Raw genomic sequence first — 20,133 nt, 5'->3', positions numbered from 1 at the left:
TTTCGTATTCTTTTAATTTATTGCGTTGTGTAGTGTAAATTTTATGCATTATAAAAGTTTATGCTGAAATGCTGGGAGCACTGATATGCCTTAAGTAGTTCAATTATGTGTGTGTTCTTGACTGCATTTCCGTTGGTTTTATAAACGTTTTTAATTTATGATAACTTATTTTTGATTTCCTGTAATGAGTTTCTTAAATGTTTAATATTTTTTTATATTAAGAAATAAAATTAAAATGCGCCTCAAAGTATGCAGCATTTGTTTCGTATCGTGGAAGAGAGTGTTTGCGCTTGTCGTTGTCACTTCTTAGCGAGCATTCCTGTGATTTTGTGACAGAATGTACGTCATGCAAGAGCTTTAATCTTTATTATCATCTTAAACTAACGCCCCTATTATGAATTTTCATACGATAGACGATAAACGCTTGCTAGCGTATCCTAAAAAATTAGCTTTCATATTGCGATTTCCACACGCCCGATAGATGTACTATTGTGAATGACAGCAGAGTTTTGCTTACAAATTTTTGTGAATTTATACGAAACAGATAGCAAAACAAAACAAAAATAACCAAATTGAATTGTCTTTACGTAAAGTGGCAAAAGTTTTTAAAATATTTAATAAAACATGTTTTCTGCAACCTCTGTTGCCTTTTACATAAATGAAGAAATAGACGAAACTCGGATAGAGGCCATAGAAAGAAGAAAATTGAGAGATGCTTCCAATCTTCTTGAAATGAACTCTACGCTGTAAGTACTTGACATTAAAAAAAAGTTTAATAAAAAAACAATAGCTTTCAGAGTAATTTCCGTCTTTCAAAAGAAGCTTTCATGTATGCCTTAACAGAAGTGAAGGCAGTTTTCGCGCCCGAAAAAATAGGACATCGATTCCAAATATTTTGAAAGTTTGTGTCACATTAAGGTTTCTTGCCCAGTGATCATATCAACAAAGTGTTGGAAATGAGGCTTTAGTTGGATTAGCTCAACCAACAGTTTCAATAGTGTTGACGGAAACACTAAATGCCTTACAAAGAGCACTCTGCAGTAAATGGATCAGATCGAAGTATACAGAGCAAGAAAAAAGGAGAGCTAAAAGAAATTTTTTTAGTACAAGCGGGATTCCAGGCGTAATCGGATGCATTGATGGTACGTACGTTAAGATTGTGGTACCGGAGAAAGGTTTGCAACATCTTTATTACTGTCGGAAGGGATACTTCAGTATAAATGCAATGATAGTGAGTATGAAAAAGAAAAATTGTATGTAAAAATTTTTAAAACTAATTGTGCATACATTTCAGATGTGCGATGATTTAATGAATATTAAGTATGTCAATGCCAAGCACCCAGGGGCCACACATGACTCCATGGTTTTTCAAATGTCTGTGCTAAAGCCACAGTTGGAAGCAATGTATGATCATGGTGAAGCTAACACTTGGTTGTTAGGTATTTATATAGTTCAAAAATAGGTCCAATATGTTACTTTAACCATACGTTTTATTAAGGTGATGCCGGTTACGCCTTGACTCCTTATTTGTTGACGCCTTACAGAAATGCTGACGAAGGTACCCTAGAGAGCATGTATAATAACCGACATTCAAAGGCTAGAAACATGATTGAAAAAACCATTGGGGTTTTTAAGAGCAGATTTAGATGTTGGATAAGTGCTAGAGCCCTTCACTACACTCCACCAAAAGCCACTTTAATTATAAATGTTTGTGCGGCTTTACACAATATATGCAACCATTACAATGTACCCTATGATGATGTGGAAGCTGAAATAAATCAAAATGAAGATTCGGAAGTTCTGGAAGATGGTGTCAACAATGATGGTACTACCTCACGACAAGCAGCGGAACAAATAAGAAGAAGTGTGGTATTGTGCTTACGTTAAAATTCATCTTTTTACTTTAGCTTGAAGAAATAAATCATTTTCATTTAAAAGGTACATGTTTTCATATATAAGGTACATGTTTTAATTTATAAGGTACAAAATTAGTATCACATTCATTGCGAAAATTTTTAAAAACTTAAATACTAGGTAAAAAAAAAAATACATTCCAAATAAAATTTAATCCTAATCATTACATGATATTTACTAATATTTCTTTCTGTGCTTATAGCACATACATAGTTTTTCCAGTTGCCTCTTATATAAGTATAGCTTTTCTTTTTTGAGGGCCAACTTTTCTTTTTTTAAATGGTAACATTTTGTTTTGATATTTTCGATATTGGCTAAACGGTCGGCTATTTCCCTAAAAGTATTTAAATATTCCCTTTGGAACTCAGCTTGCTGAGCTGTTTGTCGTTCCAGTAGTGCAATCTGTTCGTCTTTTCTCACTCTCCGAGTTATATGAGGCACCTCGCCATGTAACTTCATTTTTATGAGGCACCTCCTCATCATCGAGGATCTCCACGCTGAAAAATGGCTCATTTTCGTTGCCATAATTCTCGTCGACATCTGCACCAAATTCTTCTCCTGGGGATCGTTATAAATTGTGTAGCTCATTAGCCTGTTTACCGTTTCCACCAGGTTTGAAAAACTGACGGTGTTGTTTGTTCCCCCTCCTGTGGCAGTACATTCTGCACGATTATGGGCGCTCTTTTTTTTTGTTTTGTATTTTAAGTCATTCCATACCTACATTTTAAATACATAATACTATATTCAGTTGAAAGATCACAACTTCTAATATTCTTACCCGTTGCCATGATTCGGAAGATCTTATTGGTGGTCCTATTGAATTAAATTCATCTGCTAATCTCTCCCAACGTGACTTGCAAAGATTCTTTGGGCATAAACCTCTTGCAAGGTCCGTATTTTCCTCCATTAAAGAAACAAGCCGCTCTAGCTGACGCTTTGTGCTTACAACTCTCGGTCTGAAAAATCACAATATGATTACACTGCCTTTCAAAACTCGGGTTGTTAACTTTAATACTTACATATTTTTAATTTTTTTTCTTTTTAATTTTGTAAGAATTTTGTATTTACTTTTATTAAACTTTTATTGAAATGACTCGCAACGTATCGTGTAAAAATTGAGCAACGATAGCGAGCGTAGAAAATTGAGCAGCTGATGCGATAGTTAGCGTATGGCAATACCACGATAAACGATAAATGCTAACGATCGGGTTTCACACGCTAGAATTTATTTCATAATACGGCATAACAGATTGCAAGCGTTTATCGTGTATCGTATGAGTTCATAATAGGGGTGTAAGAGTAGTTATGAGAGAAAAACCGCCTTCCTACGAGAGCCGGTTCTATGTACCGTAGCGACGCGAGATTTTTCCTGGGCAATAGCTACCATTTCAGCGTAACCCCATTTATTTTATTTTATTTATTGCCGCCCACAAGCTGTCATCCTTAGGTCAGATCTTACCAGCTGGGTTGGACCGTACACTCTTCCTCCGTGAAGGTGTTGATCCTAATACCAACCCGGATGGTCACACTTCTATCAGTGTGTCCCGTGCAAGGAGTGGTTGCAACAGAGGGGAAAATTTAGGCTACATGCCAGAATTCGCACAGCTACAATAAGAAGAAAAAGTTATGAGACTTGAAATAATGACATCAATTTTTCATGTTCATGAATATGTAGGCTTTACTACTAGGCCATTGCCACAACTATGTACGTGAAAACAACTCAGTCATGCACTTTTACTATCCGTTGTGATGCCTCGATGCTGGTCCCTAATCATTAGGTAAACCGGTGCGTAGAAACGATATAATTTCGGTTATGACAAACAATTCCATTGAAATTTCGCCCGTACCGAGAATTGGGCAGACGGATATCGATGCTTGACAAGAGTGGTGTAAGGCTTGCTTAGAAATCCTAGGCACACCTCTCTAAGAGCGGATCGAAAATGTCAGCAAATAGCCAGTGAAGTAGCTCTACGCTGACAGCAGTATATTGTTTCCGACTTCATCTCTGGCAAGACAGACTATTTGCGTTAGCTTCTGCAGCGTCGAATGTGTTCAATGGCAAAATTTTGGAGTGTAGTGCTTCAAGTGCAGCCTGCTCCTTAAATTGCAGCTTCCTTGTCCAAGCAAACAAACTCTCTACAATATGACGCACTGGATAGCATCCTGTAGATTCATTCCAACGTCCCTCCAACAATGTGCACCGCGTATACGTTAAGTACTGAATTTTATTACACAAAAGTGCACAAAACTTAGAGGGAGCTCCCAGAACTTGCCCACGTTCTAAAGGCAACACAATCGAACGCAACAGAAGCTTTTCTTTGAGGGAGCTCCCAGCATTTGCCAACGGCAACGCAGTCGAATGAGACTGAGTTTTTCTAGCTCTGTTTTCTATAAGACCAGGTTGGCATCATAGGTCACTGCTGAGCAGCACATGCATTTGAAATTTTGAAGTAGTTCCTCCTATGGAGTGTTTTTCCTCACCCTTCTCTATGATCATCATTTTTATGCCCAAATTTGTTCCTAATCCAAGGGAGCTTTCTCTTAGTAAGACCAGCACACTTACTTACTTACTTAATTGGCACTTAACCGTTTAAGCGGTTATGGCCGTGGACCAGTACACTACCACTGTCAAAGTTTCACAAAAAGGAGAAGAAAAAAACGCGTATTGGAATCCTTAGATCTCAAAAGGAATAGATAGCGCTAACTAAAATTAGTTCAACTGTGGTAGTCAAAGTTTAGGGAGTGAAGTCACGGATATGGAACCAGGGGCTTTCCAACCATTGAGGCATTAGGGACACCTCCTTTTTACCAGAGGAATCATATATATGGGCACGGCTATTTATCGGAAATTAATGCCTACAGCGGCATGTAGCTCTAAGTATGTTATAAACGCATAATGGAGAAGACTGAGCATTCTTGGTAGGTTCCCAGACGAAAATACATTTTAATCTGAATGTGGAAAGAAACATTCAGTATGGACGTATCGTAACGTTACCAAGAGAGTTTTGAGAAGAGCGCTCAAAGCACTTCTCGATGGATTACTAAAAGGAGACCGGTGCTCAGACAGTCGGAGGTATACTTCAGCTGAAGTCCCATATGAGCTTAAAAGCAGTCGATGATTCGTCCTTGCGCAAAACAGAAAGAAACTTAGCGCCACCTTACCCAGTATTCTCTGTTTATGCCTTGCCAAGTTAGGTCTGCGAAATACTTCATATATTTTTACTTCGGTTAAGGAGTTTTATTAGATTTTCGCTTACGCATTTGCTTTTTTTATTCAAAATATGTGATTTTCAATAATTTCTTTAAACGTTGCTTTAAATATTCAAATTTAACATAGTTTATACGTTCCACATAATGTTAACAAAATATTGACATGCGTAGTAGAGGCACGACAAATTACAGCAATCTATAAGTTGTTAACCTTTAGATGATCATTGGAACTAAAGGCGAAAGAGGACACCAGATGCTGGTCAAAGAATTTCAATGCTGTAGTAACTCTCTGCCGTTGAGTTTTCAATTTTCCACCACACCAAAGGTCTCGTTCCTCTAGGCTTGACAAACATTCATGGTCTGCATTTTAAGGAATCAACAAAGAAGATAGTACCCATATTAATGAAAAAGGCTATGAAGTTGAAGCTTTCATCGAAAAACCGGACATAAAAGGAAGAGGTGTTATCCATTATTTAGTTGAACTATAGCAACTTTGCGCACTTAAATGGGTTTCGGGTTCGGTGAAAAGTTTTACAGTCCAACTTGGAAGTGACCGTAATACTTCTAAATGTGTTTCCATCCCTAAAAATGCATTCATATTGCCATCTGCTCTGTTGATTTGTCGTAGAGTCGGAACTAAAACGTTGACAGTTGAATTCATGATGTATTACTAATGTTACCAAGTTATTAATTACTAAAATATGCCACGGGATATACTAGCCCGGCGGCAGTCGGCCTAGGATCAGAAGATGCTGATCCGATCGAGCCGGGTGCATATATTCTAAATTACAATTCATAACTGTAACATTCCTCTTATCTTAGCGGTATAATTTTTAGGGCAAAACAACAACAGTGAGTTACAATTTTTAGTTTTTGTAACTATATTTAGAAATCCATTGTTTTAACGAAGTGTTTACATAAATAAGGTGTAATACGGAGTTTTAGTGTTCTTGATGCAGGAATGACAAAACATTTCTCGAAAGTCTTCAGTAGCGCTGCATAGGCGAAAATCCTTGTTGGATATGACGTGAATACAAATAATTTGTTTTGAAAAGGCCCGTTTCAATTTATATATAATGAAAACATCAACAAAATGAACGTAATAGTTAAACACAGCCTTACTTATGAAAGTACCCGCTGAGAAGTAACCGCAAGAGAAAATAGAGCCGCGGCTGTCAAATGGCGGTGGTGGAATAGCTAAGTATCATGTTAAATACTAGAGTTCGGAGGCTGCAATAAGCTGGTTGCTAACTCAAATTAATATTAGTGAGACCAGAGATGGTGTGGTTAACAACCCAAGTGAACTTAAATATACTTTCTTAGTTACTGAAAGAAAACTTAATAGTAACAAGTAAGAATGGGACTGTCTTCGGCTGTGCCGAAGACTTCATACCTTTCATGAATGGGGCTGAACAATAATCTTATCCTGTTCGTAATCTCCGAAAAATCGGATGTATAAAATAAGAAATATATAGTGAACAGATCTACACACCTAAACGATTTTTAAAATAAATATAAAATAAAAAACAGGTAGGTACTTTGTGTGAGGATGCAAAGTTTCAGGTTTTTTGTGGTCTGCGTGTAAAAACTATGACTACGAATCACGTATTTCAACAATATATGACGTAAACGTAACTATTTGATGAATTTTGAAGCTTCTAGGCGTAAAAAAGGGGCAAAAATTACAGTTTATATGGGGTATATTATATATATACCACCGATCTCTATGATTTTTTCAGACAACAATATATGCTATACACGTAAGCATTTAGTGAGATTAGAAGCTTCCAGCTGTTAAAATGGGGCAGAAATTGCGCAAAGTATCTTATGTGAAAATCGGTTGTATGAGATATATACTATATATACCACCGATCTCAATGATTTTTTCAGACAACAGTATATGCTATACACGTAAGCATTTGGTGAAATTTGAAGCTTCTAGCTGTTAAAATGGGGCAGAAATTGCGCAAAGTTTCTTATCTGAACAATTGGTTGAATGAGATATATACTATATATAGAACCGATCTCTATGATTTTTTCAGACAACAATATATGCTATACACGTATGCATTTGGTGAAATTTGAAGCTTCTAGCTGATAAAATGGGGCCGAAATCGAAAAAAAAAATATATATACTATATATACCATCATATATATATTATATATATCACTGATCTCTATAATTTTTTGACACAACAATATATACTATATACGTAAGCAATCGGTGAAATTTGAAGCTTATAGCTGTTAGAATTGGGTAGAAATTGCGAAAAGTTTCTTATCTGAACAATCGGTTGTATGAGATATATACTATATATACAACCGATCGCTATGATTTTTTCAGACAACAATATATGCTATATACGTAAGCATTCGTTGCAATTTGAAGCCTCTAGCTCTTAAAATAAGGCAGTAATTACGAAACGTTTCTTATCTGAACAATCGGTTGTGGGGGATATATACTATATATACGACCGATCTCATCAATTTTTTCAGGCAACAATATGTGCGATATACGAAATTATATGGTGAAGTTTGAAACTTCAATCTGTTAAATTGAGTAAGATATGACAAAAATCCTCTTTTTCTGAAAAATCGGTTGTATGGAGGATATATGCTATAGTGGTCCGATCCGGCCGGTTCCGACAAATGTCTAATCGGACACCCAAATACACCCGCTCACCAAATTTTATCAAGATATCTCAAAAATTGAGGGACTAGTTTGCATACAAACAGACAGACGGACAGACGGTATACTTAATGGTGGGTTTATCTATTTTCCTTTAAAGACTTACAATTTTGGGTTTCGTGACGAAATTAATATACCATTTCATTTTCATGAAAGGTATAAAAAGCGTAGACGTTGGAAAGCAGTTATTGTCCTGTAAGTTTAAAAGCCACCATACATGGCAGATGAGCCACTTAGCCACACTTAATAAATTTAGTGTCAATAACAGGAGTCAGATCCATCATCTTCAACGTTTTTCGAACAACTAAATATCTTGGAACCAGTTTAAACCTGCTTTTCATCACAAAGCCGTACAAACTCTAAACCAGTTTCGGTAACAGTATTCTTGAGACAACTCCATCGAAGAAGGATGATAATTTCTGATATTAAAATTTCTTAATACTTTAAATACCAGAAAATTTGTAGCAGCTAAATCATAGGATGTTGATTTAATTAACATGCTCCTTTTTGCCCTCGTTCGGCATCAAACTAATTTTTTCCGAACATATGTATATTTTTTGAAGTATGCAATACTTAGGCCGTGTGTATCATTGTGGATAAAACAAGTGTGATAATTTCTGCATAGACGTCAAAATTACAAATAGAATCGATCCATTGACTTTTAAATGACTATCGTGGTCTCATTCTGTATCTCTTTCTATCACCCGCTGAAGATAGCCGGCCCTATGCGCCGCCATATTGAACATCCTGTCAAAACGCTAAAAAGTAGGCATATTGAACATCCTGTTCGGCAGTTGACGGATAAGAGATCACACTTGTTTTATCCACAATGGTCTGTATTTCGATGATGTCAATTTCATTATTATGTGAAATGAAACAAAGTTTCGAACAAAAAGTTTGTTCAATTTTTGTTCTGTTTCAAAACTATAACCGAATGTGTGGAATTTGGTTTACTTCATTGTTTCACAGAAGAGGAGTTCCCTTTCGGTAGCCGATTTTGTTCTCACAGGAACTCGGTCAAAGCCGAATTGTTTTCGAAGAACTTTCGGGCGCTATTTGTGATTGATAATAGCTCAAGATCTCCGCCCTCATTCTTCTATACTCCGCTTTTTTCTGTGGTGAAATTATGATGGATCTTCCCTATTCAACCCGCGGTGGTGTTCACACATTCTTCTTGATGCATTTCAACTCAACGATACCCTGTACAGGAAGAGTCCTTTCTTTCGATTGCAACGTGGTCGCCTTCATCTCATCAGGTATTTTTTTGTGATCCCTGTAAGCACTTCTTCGTCTGCCTTCTATGCTTAATCCACGCGTTGAATATGGCCATATTTCGGGCACTGGCGGCGTCGATTGTCCTGGAATATTCTAGTTATTGCTATTAAAATTAAATCAAAATTATGTAGTCCATGTGGTCCCTTGGAACTTATAACGGATCTGTTTAAAATGAGGCACTTGATGAAGCTTTCTTTCCGTGCATAAGCTAAACAGCCACTCTAATCTGTCCTAACTTAAGTATTTATGTATTCTAAAGGGCCCATTACTGATACTTACCATAGACTTGACTTGGCTTGAGAACTGTAACTTACAGTTCTGTTAAATGAACATTGCATGTTACTGATTACTCAAAACTTAGCAACACTTGACTTAGAAGTCTGTTGAATTTTGATTTTCTATGTAAGTTCTAAGTGACGTTTACATTTTGAGATGCCATTTGTTTGTTTCCATTTCATTTTGACATTTTGTCATACAAATTGACATTTATTTAAAAATATATTTCAACGCTGATTATGATGCCAGATTGTATGTGCCAAGTGGAGTATAATAGTGGCTATGTTGCAAAGTTTACGCCAAGTCAAGTCAAGTCTATGCTAAGTATCAGTAGTGTTGACTTAAGGTAGGTATGTTGTTTCTGTAAAGTTTGCCAAACATCTGTTGCTCACTTTCTTTTATAACTTTACATTACATTTAACATAGCTTCCACAAATGTAAACTTAACATGGTTCACTGTTAAATAAAAATTTACGAGTCGCTTCAAAGGAAAATCGTCAAAATGTTAACAAATAACAAAACCGAAGTACGAATGTACTTAGGATTCAGTACGAAGGCGGTAAGCGAATAAGTAATAACGCATAGCGCTGAAAGCAATACGCTTGTAACGGTACAAGGTATTTGCTAACGGTATAAGAAAATTTTTAAGCCATTTATGTGTAGAGAGTGAGTTAGTTAAATATGAAACGAAAGTGACGTAAAAGTGAAAATGTGAACTAATTAAAATATCAAAAAAAAAAAAAAATTAAGTGTTAAAAAGTACTAAAAATAAGTGAAAAGGAAGTAAAGGTCTTACTCCAAAATTCAGAATAAAATAATAATTCGTTTGAGTGAAGTAAATGCAGCCGCCACTTCTGCAGCTGGCCAAGCTGCATTATGCTTTTGTCTGCCATATAAGGTCAAGCGCCAAAAAGTATGATTCGCTTTTTGATTTTATTATATTTTTTTAAATCAGTGTGCATTTATGCACAGTGCGGTGCTTCCTTGAGCATTGAGTGCTGATGCGCGCTGCGAAGCGGTTGAAATGCTTTGGATTATTAAAAAAAAATAATAATAGGGGGACTCATGTAACCGTATAAATGCCTTATAAAGTGTGTAAACGTATAAATTTATCTAGTGCGTAAACGAGCTGTCAAATCTTGTATGAAAAATCATTTACACAATTTGTATAAATTTACGCGCACATTTCATTGTGTAAACGCGGTAAACTCCAAGGAATGCAACCTTGCAGACATTACAGCAGGCATTTTCATCAGAAATCCCCAACATCAGCAAGTAAATGCATTTTAGTTTTGATTTTTCACTTAATCTTGGCATTTTTTAATTTGTATAACAATCAAACAAATTTGTTCGGCAATAATACAGCTGATAAACATTCAAGTTTATCAATAGTATTACTAAGTGCGTTCATATAACAGCGTGTGTAAATGGATATAATTTTACACCTTATAAGTTTATATGCTTTCATGAGTCCCCCTAATTTTTAGTGTAGCATACCGTTATGGGAGCATAAAGGCATGTACACATAACTTCATACATGCAAGGATGCAAGGATGTATGAGTGTATATGATGTATGACTTGCTCATAGCGCTTCATGAAATATGCATTCAAAATTGGCTTGACTACTTTACACAGGCGTGCAATTTATCAATCTTTCAAAGTAAGGAAGGAATTTAGTGAAGAAGAGCTGGCCAAAGTTTCATTGTTTAAAATTCAAAACTTAAAAATAATTTTAAAAATTAAAACAGAGATATTAAAACTAAAAGAACACATTTTGATCGAATAATAAAGTTGGTACGTGTAGGGAAAAATTGACACTGATTAAAAGGGCAGCAAATATAGCGCTCTTTAAAGTAACCTCCTAAATGTATGCAACATATATCAGCCGGCAACGACTGCTGCTGGGGATTAAATTCATATATTTTATGATCTTAATGGTAAAGCAATGCTTTTCATTTTGCCTGCTGCAGCGCATATAATGTGCGTTTAAATAGAGCTTAAACCGCTGTTTTTAGAAGTTTAAAAATTAACCGTATACTTTTGGCTGTTATTTTGTCAACAGATATTGTAGTGTATATTTAAGTGCCGTAAAATATTGAATATTGGCAACATAAAAATTAAAATTTAAATTGAATTTAAAATGTCTGCCAAATGTTTTCCGCATCTTGAAGAAAATAATCGCTGTAAAGAAGGCCTACCTTTAGGCGTAAGTGATGTTTGAAATTTGATATAAAGCAAGATTACGCTTCGGAGACTCAAACAGGTAATTGAAAAGCAATAATCGTATTCTACCACTGGTATATCGATCATATGTATTCCTACGTAGCACAATCTTGCAACTATACCACGCAAGCTGGCTAATGTAGATTACTCTAGTTTGCAAATTTACTATGATTCACGAAGAAGAGCTAAAACTTTTTATTTAACTTAGCATAATAGGAACGCACTTAGCTATTAAATGAGCAGTTTTAAAGAAGCTCAGCCGCAGATGCATTAATGATTGTTTTTTTTTATTGGACGTTGGGGTAGCGCACTTAAACCAGTGGCCCAATGAAACCAGGCTAATCCTGTTCATGTGTCCGCACCCCGGGGCACCGCCGTTAGGCATACCGTCACGGGGGGAAAGGCGATTTTATTCGCCACTACTTCGTATGCGCATTTCTCTGCGCTCCCTTTCAGCACGCATCAATTTCGACATAACTATAAAGGCCATCTTGCTCACAACAGTCCAACAATCTATTTGTCCGCACATTCGGGGAACTAAATTCCTAATGGGAGGCTCCTCTTCAAAAACTCTGTGTACCGAGAGTCTTTCGCTGTGAAAACGAGGTCAGTGAAATATTACATTTTCTGCGCTTTCCAATTCGAAGGGACGGTGTGAACAGAAAGGATCCTCCTCTATCCGACGCTTATGTATGTAGATATTCCTTGAAGCTGTCGTGCTCGCTCAATATCTGTAGGAGGTGGTAATTTAGTTCGCCGTGTTTTCGCTCGTACTATTCCGCTATATTCCGAACTATCATGAAGGTCCACCGCCCTTTTCTCGATTCTTCCCACCGTTCTTGCCACTTATCTATTGTTCGTGACTTTGCGCTTTTCTTAGCATCTTCAGATGGTCGGCTGATTTCATCGGCCATTTGACCTGAGAGTAGATATACTGGTATTTTCCTGGATAAAAGATGGATCACGTCGTCGGACACCGTCCGATACGCACATGCTATTCGTATAGCAGTAATACGGTAGTCTACTAGTATATCTTTTTGGTGGGCCATTTTAGATCCGTGCCATACTGGTGCTGCATATAATATTATCGAGCTGGTTACGTTGGATAATAGCTGACGTGTAACTTCGTCTGGCTCGCCGATGTTGGGCATTATTCGCGTTAGGACTCCACTAACTCCAGAAACTTTTTCCACCATCGCCTTGAAGTGCTCATTAAAAGTTAGTTTTGATATTTCAAAAACGGCTTTGAATTTATTTGATAATCTCCTATGGTAAGGACTAACTCATCCATAGTCCGCTATGAGCTCACCAAAACCACTTCTGTCTTATTGCTAGCCATCTCGAGCCTCATGTTCGTCAGCTATTCCTTTATTTTCCCCACGTCGTCCTTACTGGAGCAAATCAAGTTTCTTGGCCACTGCTACTACGACAATATCATCTGCATATCATTAAGGAGTAATTTGAGGATTTAATTAAAAATTACCTATTCGTAAAATTTTACATTTTTCATATAAAACTTTATTGGAAATTCTCTTCCTGAAGGTGCCCGTTCTGTATGGTTGTCGATTGAGCCCGCCACAAATTCGCAAGATATATCGCTCAAATCGTCTGAGTCTTTCTATTTGGCTCGTCGACATGTTGAACCATATGGGATGAGCATAGGAGATTATAGGTCTTATTATTTGTTTATACATACATATACATATATTCAATTTAATAAAGTTTGAAAGGCCAAAATATAATATTTGCTCTTTGTTGTTTATATTTATTTCATTAATTTTTATTTGGGGTTCATACTTACGAGCGTTTGGAAGCAAACTTTTTGTGTTCCCTTAATAATTATAGTTCCGTTTTTAGCGACATTTAATTTTAATTTCCATTTTTGGTCAAGGTATAAGTTAATTGCTTCGTTGGCTTTAGCTATGCGTGAATAAGATCCCAGTATCAGAATATCGTCCGCGTATATATTAACTTTAATTTCAGAATTATTTGTTATAGTACTCACTGGGGGATTAGGAAAATCGGCTAGGAATATGTTATACAGGAACGGTCCTAATAAAGACCCCTGGGGCACATCAGCGCCAACGTCTCTTATTATAGAACTATGGATATATTCACTAACATAAAACGCACGGTCTTTTGAGTAGCTGAGTAACGTTTTACATAAATTTTTTTCCAAATCAAGACTTACTAGAATGGTTGCGGGGATGAACATATTATTTGCACGTTTATATATCGAGCTGCTTGATCGAGGACAGACGCTCGCTGGCAGCCGCACCTCGTTGTGAAAGATCCCCCAGCTGGCCCTTAAACCGAGTATGTCAGAGTGACCTATCCAGGTTGCAAAAAAATCGCTCTGGCGATTCCCAGGTGAATTGCGGTCAGAAGTTTTCCTCACTTTCATGTACTTCTACACATGGTTTCACCGTCCTTTTAATATACTACTTAAGGTACTTTTCTACTACAATTTTCGGGGAAGAGATTCGTAAAAGCAACCCGTCCTGATTTTTAAGCTTGGGAGTGTGAAAGCTCTGCTTTGATTAGAGGACAAACAGTAATTTAATCATGGTATGTACATATGTATTCGAAAAAAGCCAGTATTCGCCAGTATTATTTAACTTTGGGAGTGCATTTTTAGCAGTGGAATAATTGTTCTCGCTCACTTCACACATATTGTTGTTGTTGATGGTCCTTTGCCGGATATAGATTCGGTACGTTTCGGTAACAAAGTCCATTAAGGTAATTGCCCAACCATCTCGGGATCGATTAGTAAGACCGCATTATTCCTTCCAGGCCATCCCGCCCTCCCATTAGTTCAATTACGAACTTGGGGTCGCCAGAGCCTCGCCTGCTAAATATGTGTATGAGACATTCATATTTGTAACAGGATTCCTCTCGCGTAGGTGAGGTTGACAATTGGGTCGCGGAAGCTTTGAAGCTATAAAGCTTTGTACTGCGCTTATCAGCCCCTTGAATACCAATTATTATACTATTTTGTTTAAAGCCCCGTCACATAAATAGTTTTTCATGTAAATGCGTTTAACTCAATCTTATGCATTATGAGCCGATTACGCATATTTTTATGGAGAACATTAGATTTAGCGACACTCGCGCCATCTGAAATGAAAACGTAGCCAACTTGCAACTTTTTTTGTCAGCAAGTCGTTAGCTAAAGGTGCTGGCACACTTTGCAAGTGAATGAAAATTGTTCCCAATTAAAAACTGCAATATACCAAGTGAATACGACACAAAATATGTTAGCAAGTATTTTTGTTGCATAGGGAGAATTTTTATAACAGTGCTTCGCGAAATTTCGTATGTGAAAGGGCAAGGCGAAATAAATTTGAATTGCCAAGTATGAAGTTCTTCATTGGTTGTGGCGATGTTACTGGAATGCATAAGTTTGCGTAAATGCATCTATTTGAAAAATTGCATGTTAGATGGCCCCAGTGCCGCTCAATCTTCGGTTCTCCATAAAAATACGTGCAATCGGCTCATAATGCATAAGATTGAGTTAAACGCATGTATATGAAAAACTGCTTATGTGACGGGTCTTCGATTCAGTAAAGCAAGCTGCCAATCAGTTTTAGCTTGCGCTTCAACTGTTAAACTGCATTTTACTCGCTCAAGTTCATAAGTGGTAGCTTTTATATCCTTTTTGCTTCTATTGAACGGAAATGAGCCATACTTGTATTATTACGCAGCCTAATAACACTATTAACCACACAAAACAAACAACAACAGTGTTTCAATTGCACAGCTGGTTATGTAATGTTTGGCCTAACCTGACTTTCTTACTTGTTTTTGTTTTTTTTTGTACCTAGTGCTTATGTTGTCTAGCTCGACCCCACTTTTAAAGCTTAAAAAAACATTAAAGTTGTTAAAAAAAAAATACGTTTCTCAACTATTGATCACATAAATAACACATCATTCTGCAGATATCCAGTTTTGATTCCGTCGTTTCGGGCTATAGCCCCTCGCTATCCCCTTGTACTCCTCTATGTTTTTCTGGGCAAACCGTAGCTTATCGTGGGGCATATAATTCTCATGTATAAATTTTTTTGTTTGACCTAGTGCAGCTGGACCCCCCATTTTGAGCTTAAGACAAGGAACTTAAATTTTTTATTTTGGGAAAAAATTATCACATAATTCTTGGTCTATCAAATACATCGTCGGAGGGGATCCAGCTTGACGGACCTAAATGACTCCTCGCCAAGACTTCGACCACCCTGTATAGCCGTATATGCATTTAAATTTATATTTTCTTTATATCAAAGCCAACTGTAAATACTACCGAATCGTTGACATATTAAAATGCATATATAGTTTCATAGAAATATATTCACATTTGTATCACATTTCATCACGAACGCCTTTCCGAATCAGGATCAAAGCTTCTTGCTGGTCTAGTACTCGGTAGATGGCACCCTTCATTAACTCTTGCGGGCTCTGCACAAAAATAAAAGTCGATTGTCAAAAGATATGAGCAGATGAGTAGACCTGTGGAAGCTGAAATATTATTAACTATATGTGACCCGGCCTATGAAAAGGTGGCTTATGACTTTAAAAAGAAATTGCGAGAAACAACTGTTAAAGATAAACAATGCATTTCTTCAGTTTCTCAGTAGTTTTTCTTTTGCATTATGAACAGTCATGCCCAAAAGGCAAAGCACAAACCAGTTTCTGACCGATATTTTGGCTCCATTGTCATCGAAAAAAATGCTATCAAAAAAATCTCAGGATACTTCACCAGCCACCAAAGTGGCATTGAAGGAACCAAAGGCTTCATCGTCTTTCATTTGTGCTCTTCTTTCTCTACATTTTTAGTACACTTCTAAGCAAGTTAGGACTTTTTCACCACGTGAAAGAGCGTCTAAAAAACTATCGAAACCAGAAAAAGAGTGGAACAAATTTTTTTGAGTCATAAGCCACCTTTTCATAGACCGGGTCACATATGCAAAATTTGCAAAAGAAACTATTTGTGTAGGGGAAGATGTTGTTTCAACTTTGTTGTTCGAGATAGCACCTACTTTTGAAGTAAGCCTGTGATATTCTTTTATCCACAAATTATTATTCATACGCTCTGTAGTACCGTCAGACAAAGAATTATAATCAATGTATTGAAATGCTGGGCCCGTATTACGTTTTACGATCAGTGACTGAAAACCATTTGGTGGTACACATATGTACCAGCACTGTTTTATATACCCTAAAAGCTTTAAAATACACTAAAAACGGTATACATTGGTGCCTTCTGGTAATCTTGAATGTTGATGAAAGTGAGGTTAGTAAAGGTTTAACAGCTGCCTTTTTATGCACTGGCTTGTGTTGCGGAGTGTGTCTATTTAGTGTTTTTTAGCAAAAAAAAGTGGTAAACTAGAAGTGAACTTTCAAACTTTTATAATATTTCGGAGCACAAATCCTATCTGAATAAAGGTGTGTAAATTAGATGTTGTATCTGATTCGTGTTAAAATTTTATTGGCTACTAAAGTTTGTAGTAACTATACGCCGTTTCTGCTGGTACATATACATATATACCAACAGCTGTGTTGACAAAGTCTCTTTCATTCCAGGACGAAAATGAAAAAGAGTTTGGTTAGCCAAAAGGAGTTTGAAAGCATAATTGAAAGTATGTCAAATTTTTTGTGGATTTATCAGAAGATTACCAACCAAATGAAGCTGAAACAGATTCTTCATTTAATGAAAGTGTAAACCATAATATACACTTGAGCATTATCAACTTTTAAATAACTATGTTTGTAATTTATGTGAAATATGTTTTTATATACTTTTCTCTAATATTCATTTTTGATGTATAAAAATATTCATTGAAATTATTTGGTAAAAAGTAAAACAACTTTCAAATAATAAAATAAAATATTAAATAAACAAAGAAGAAAGCTTTATAACATCAGGTGTGGAGGCGATTCAACTTTAATGTCATCTTTAAAAGAAAATTACGAAAAAATTTTAACTGATGCAGGCGTCGTATTCCCGTCCACTGCTACGCTATCGCAACTCAAGCGTATGACGACTGAGATAGTTGGTGTTTCAGTTTCAAATGAAGTTCCTGCCGCTGGCGTATCTCCCGTTAATGATATAAATGCTGATGTTTCTTCTGTTGGTACTACTGCCGACTGTACCGCTATCGTTGATGCCGCTGCCATTGTTACTACTGCCGAATGTACCGCTGCCGTTGATGCCGCTGCCGTTAATACTTCTGCCGTTGATATATCTAGTGGTGATGTATCCACTAATGGTTTCTGTGCCAGTAATTTTTCGGCTATTAGTACCTCTATCAATGATATTTCCGCTCCTGCCGTCTCTGTTACTAATATTTCGACTGTTACTGGTGCTATCCCTAAAGTATCTCTTTTTGGACACGAGGTTAGTTTGAATCGTATGTATGGAGCTGATTCTGCTAGACAATTAAGTCGCTGTGTTGATAATAGCATGAAAACAGGCAGTGCTATTAATACTAACGTTCGTTCTGTGGACGAAGAACTATCTTATTTAAAAAAACAAATTGAAATTGCAACTGGGTGAATTAGAACAAGCCATAGTAATGCCTGCTAATAATAAAAATAGTTTTTGTGATATCGAACATGCCCTTACAAAATTCAGTGGCGATGATATTACATATCCTGTTAGATTTTTTTAAAAAGATTTTGAAGAAATAATGAATACGATAAACGCTGATGACCACTTTCGATTGTTGACTTTACGTCGTTCTCTTACTGACACAGCAAGGGTATTTCTTTCTACAATATCTGCAACAACTTATGCACAGCTTCGTGAACAACTTATAAATGAATTTGACAAAAGTGTTAGTCGTCAGGATGTATATAAGATGTTGCGTCAACGACGTTGGCAGAAGAAGAATGAATCTCTTCATTGCTATATTCTGTGCATGTAATCAATTGCAAGACGTTCTGATATCATTGAATCAGAAGTGATTGAATTTATTATTGATGGTTTGGAGAATAATGTTTCCAATATAACCCTTCTTTTAAGTGCTCGAACAATCATTGAGTTAAAGATGTTGGTGTCCCGGTATGAAAGGAAATATTTGAGCCGTGAAAGCGAAGAAATCACTAAGCTACCGTTCAAGGAAAGCAAAGTTGAAAATAAAATGCATACAAATATCTGTTTTAATTGCTCACAAACGGGACATATAAAGCCTAACTGTCCATACCGCATGAGACCAAAAGGATCTAGTTTCCGATGCTGGGAAATGGGTCATGAGTATCCTTCATGTCCAAATCCCAAGAAAATTTTACATAAGCTAGTTAAGCAACAAGTAGCTGCAATTAACGATTTCGAAGATGTAGACCGTTATGAAGTAGTAGACGCCTTTAATGAAGTATGTATTAAGTTCCATAATAATGAAAAAGCTGTTTTAATAAGTATATTATTCTCTTTGACACCGGTAGTCCGGTTAGTTTGATTCGTGAATCTGATGTTCCAGTTGAGTTGACAAGAGCAAGCAGACGCCCATTAAATTCAAATTTTATTGGTATTGGAGGAAATAAATTATCTATTAAATATGAGTTAGATTGTGTAGTAAATTTTAAAAATGAAATCAAAACAATTAAGTTTTTCATACTACGGATGAATGTTTGCTCATGCCAGTAATTTTGGGGCGGGATTTCCTGTCTAAATTTAATATTTGTTTAAAAAAACTTAAACTAAAATATTCCAAGGAAAAAATAATACAAATAAGGAAAACTTGTGGTATTGTAAATAAAAAAAATTTAACTCATAATGTCAGCAGATACGATCTTTTAAGATCAATCAATGATAGTCCGAAGCCTACTTTATCTCTAGTAAATGGATTTCATAATGAAAGTGCAGATACTTATGATATATTTTGCATTGATATTTTTTCCGATTTGCCAGAACCAGATATAAACCTTAACTTAGATAAAACTAAGAAATAAATTTTGCATGATATAATAACAAAATCCTACCTTAAACCAAAGGATATAACCGTTCGTCCACTCGATTATGAAATGAAAATTCATTTGACGACCGAAACGCCGTTTTATTGCACCCCGCGACGTTTATCTTATTTAGAAAAAAATGAGGTACAAACTACTATTGATGAGCTGATGAAGGAAGGGATCATTAGACCTAGTAACTCACCATATGCTTCTGCAATAGTTTTAGTCAAAAGAAAAGGTAAAATGCGAATGTGTATAGATTACAGAGGTTTAAATAAATTGACAGTAAAGGATAATTACCCGCTACCTTTAATAGATGACTGCATTGAACATTTAGAAGGGAAAAATATATTTACATTATTAGACTTAAAAAGTGGATTTCATCAAGTCTAGATGTCTCCAGAATCTGTTCAATATACTACTTTTGTAACGCCGAATGGGCAATATGAGTATTTAAGAATGCCATTTGGATTAAAAAATGTACCTGCTGTTTTCCAAAGATTTATAAATACGATTTTTAGAGACTTCATTGATTCAAAACAACTAATTATATATATGGATGATATAATAATAGCTTCGCGAAATTTTAAGGAACATAAAT

The 20,133-nt window shown here is 36.1% G+C and overlaps 2 protein-coding genes and 1 long non-coding RNA gene across 16 annotated transcripts in view; 2 read left to right on the top strand and 1 right to left on the bottom strand.

The window, feature by feature from the left end:
• The first annotated feature begins 969 nt into the window (after window positions 1-969).
• Window positions 970-2,066, top strand: LOC137246376 (putative nuclease HARBI1). The gene is made up of 3 exons (XM_067777470.1): window positions 970-1,231; window positions 1,295-1,439; window positions 1,499-2,066. Exons 1-3 carry the CDS (start codon window positions 1,226-1,228, stop codon window positions 1,885-1,887), a joined length of 540 nt encoding a protein of 179 aa, XP_067633571.1. The 5' UTR covers window positions 970-1,225; the 3' UTR covers window positions 1,888-2,066.
• Window positions 1,871-3,062, bottom strand: LOC137246377 (uncharacterized). Its single transcript, XR_010951459.1, has 3 exons — window positions 2,934-3,062; window positions 2,693-2,870; window positions 1,871-2,631 (listed from the first exon to the last, which is right to left on the bottom strand). It is a non-coding gene; the product is annotated as an uncharacterized lncRNA (long non-coding RNA).
• A 6,859-nt stretch (window positions 3,063-9,921) lies between these two features.
• LOC137243734 (uncharacterized) overlaps window positions 9,922-20,133 on the top strand; it is an 815,214-nt gene continuing 805,002 nt past the window's right edge. For 6 of the 14 annotated variants that reach the window (XM_067771762.1, XM_067771759.1, XM_067771758.1 and 3 more), the window contains exons 1-2: window positions 9,930-10,277; window positions 11,001-11,628. The gene's annotated coding sequence lies outside the window, so the exon portion shown is untranslated. Of the gene's footprint in view, window positions 10,278-11,000; window positions 11,629-20,133 lie in introns of all 14 variants that reach the window. The other 8 variants (XM_067771770.1, XM_067771767.1, XM_067771768.1 and 5 more) reach the window with 8 other exon arrangements.

The sequence above is a fragment of the Eurosta solidaginis genome, chromosome 3, assembly GCF_040869045.1.
Source record: "Eurosta solidaginis isolate ZX-2024a chromosome 3, ASM4086904v1, whole genome shotgun sequence".
Classification (NCBI taxonomy): domain Eukaryota; kingdom Metazoa; phylum Arthropoda; class Insecta; order Diptera; family Tephritidae; genus Eurosta; species Eurosta solidaginis.
The sequence above is the reverse complement of the archived record's forward strand: the minus strand, read 5'-3'. Positions and strand labels throughout refer to the sequence as shown.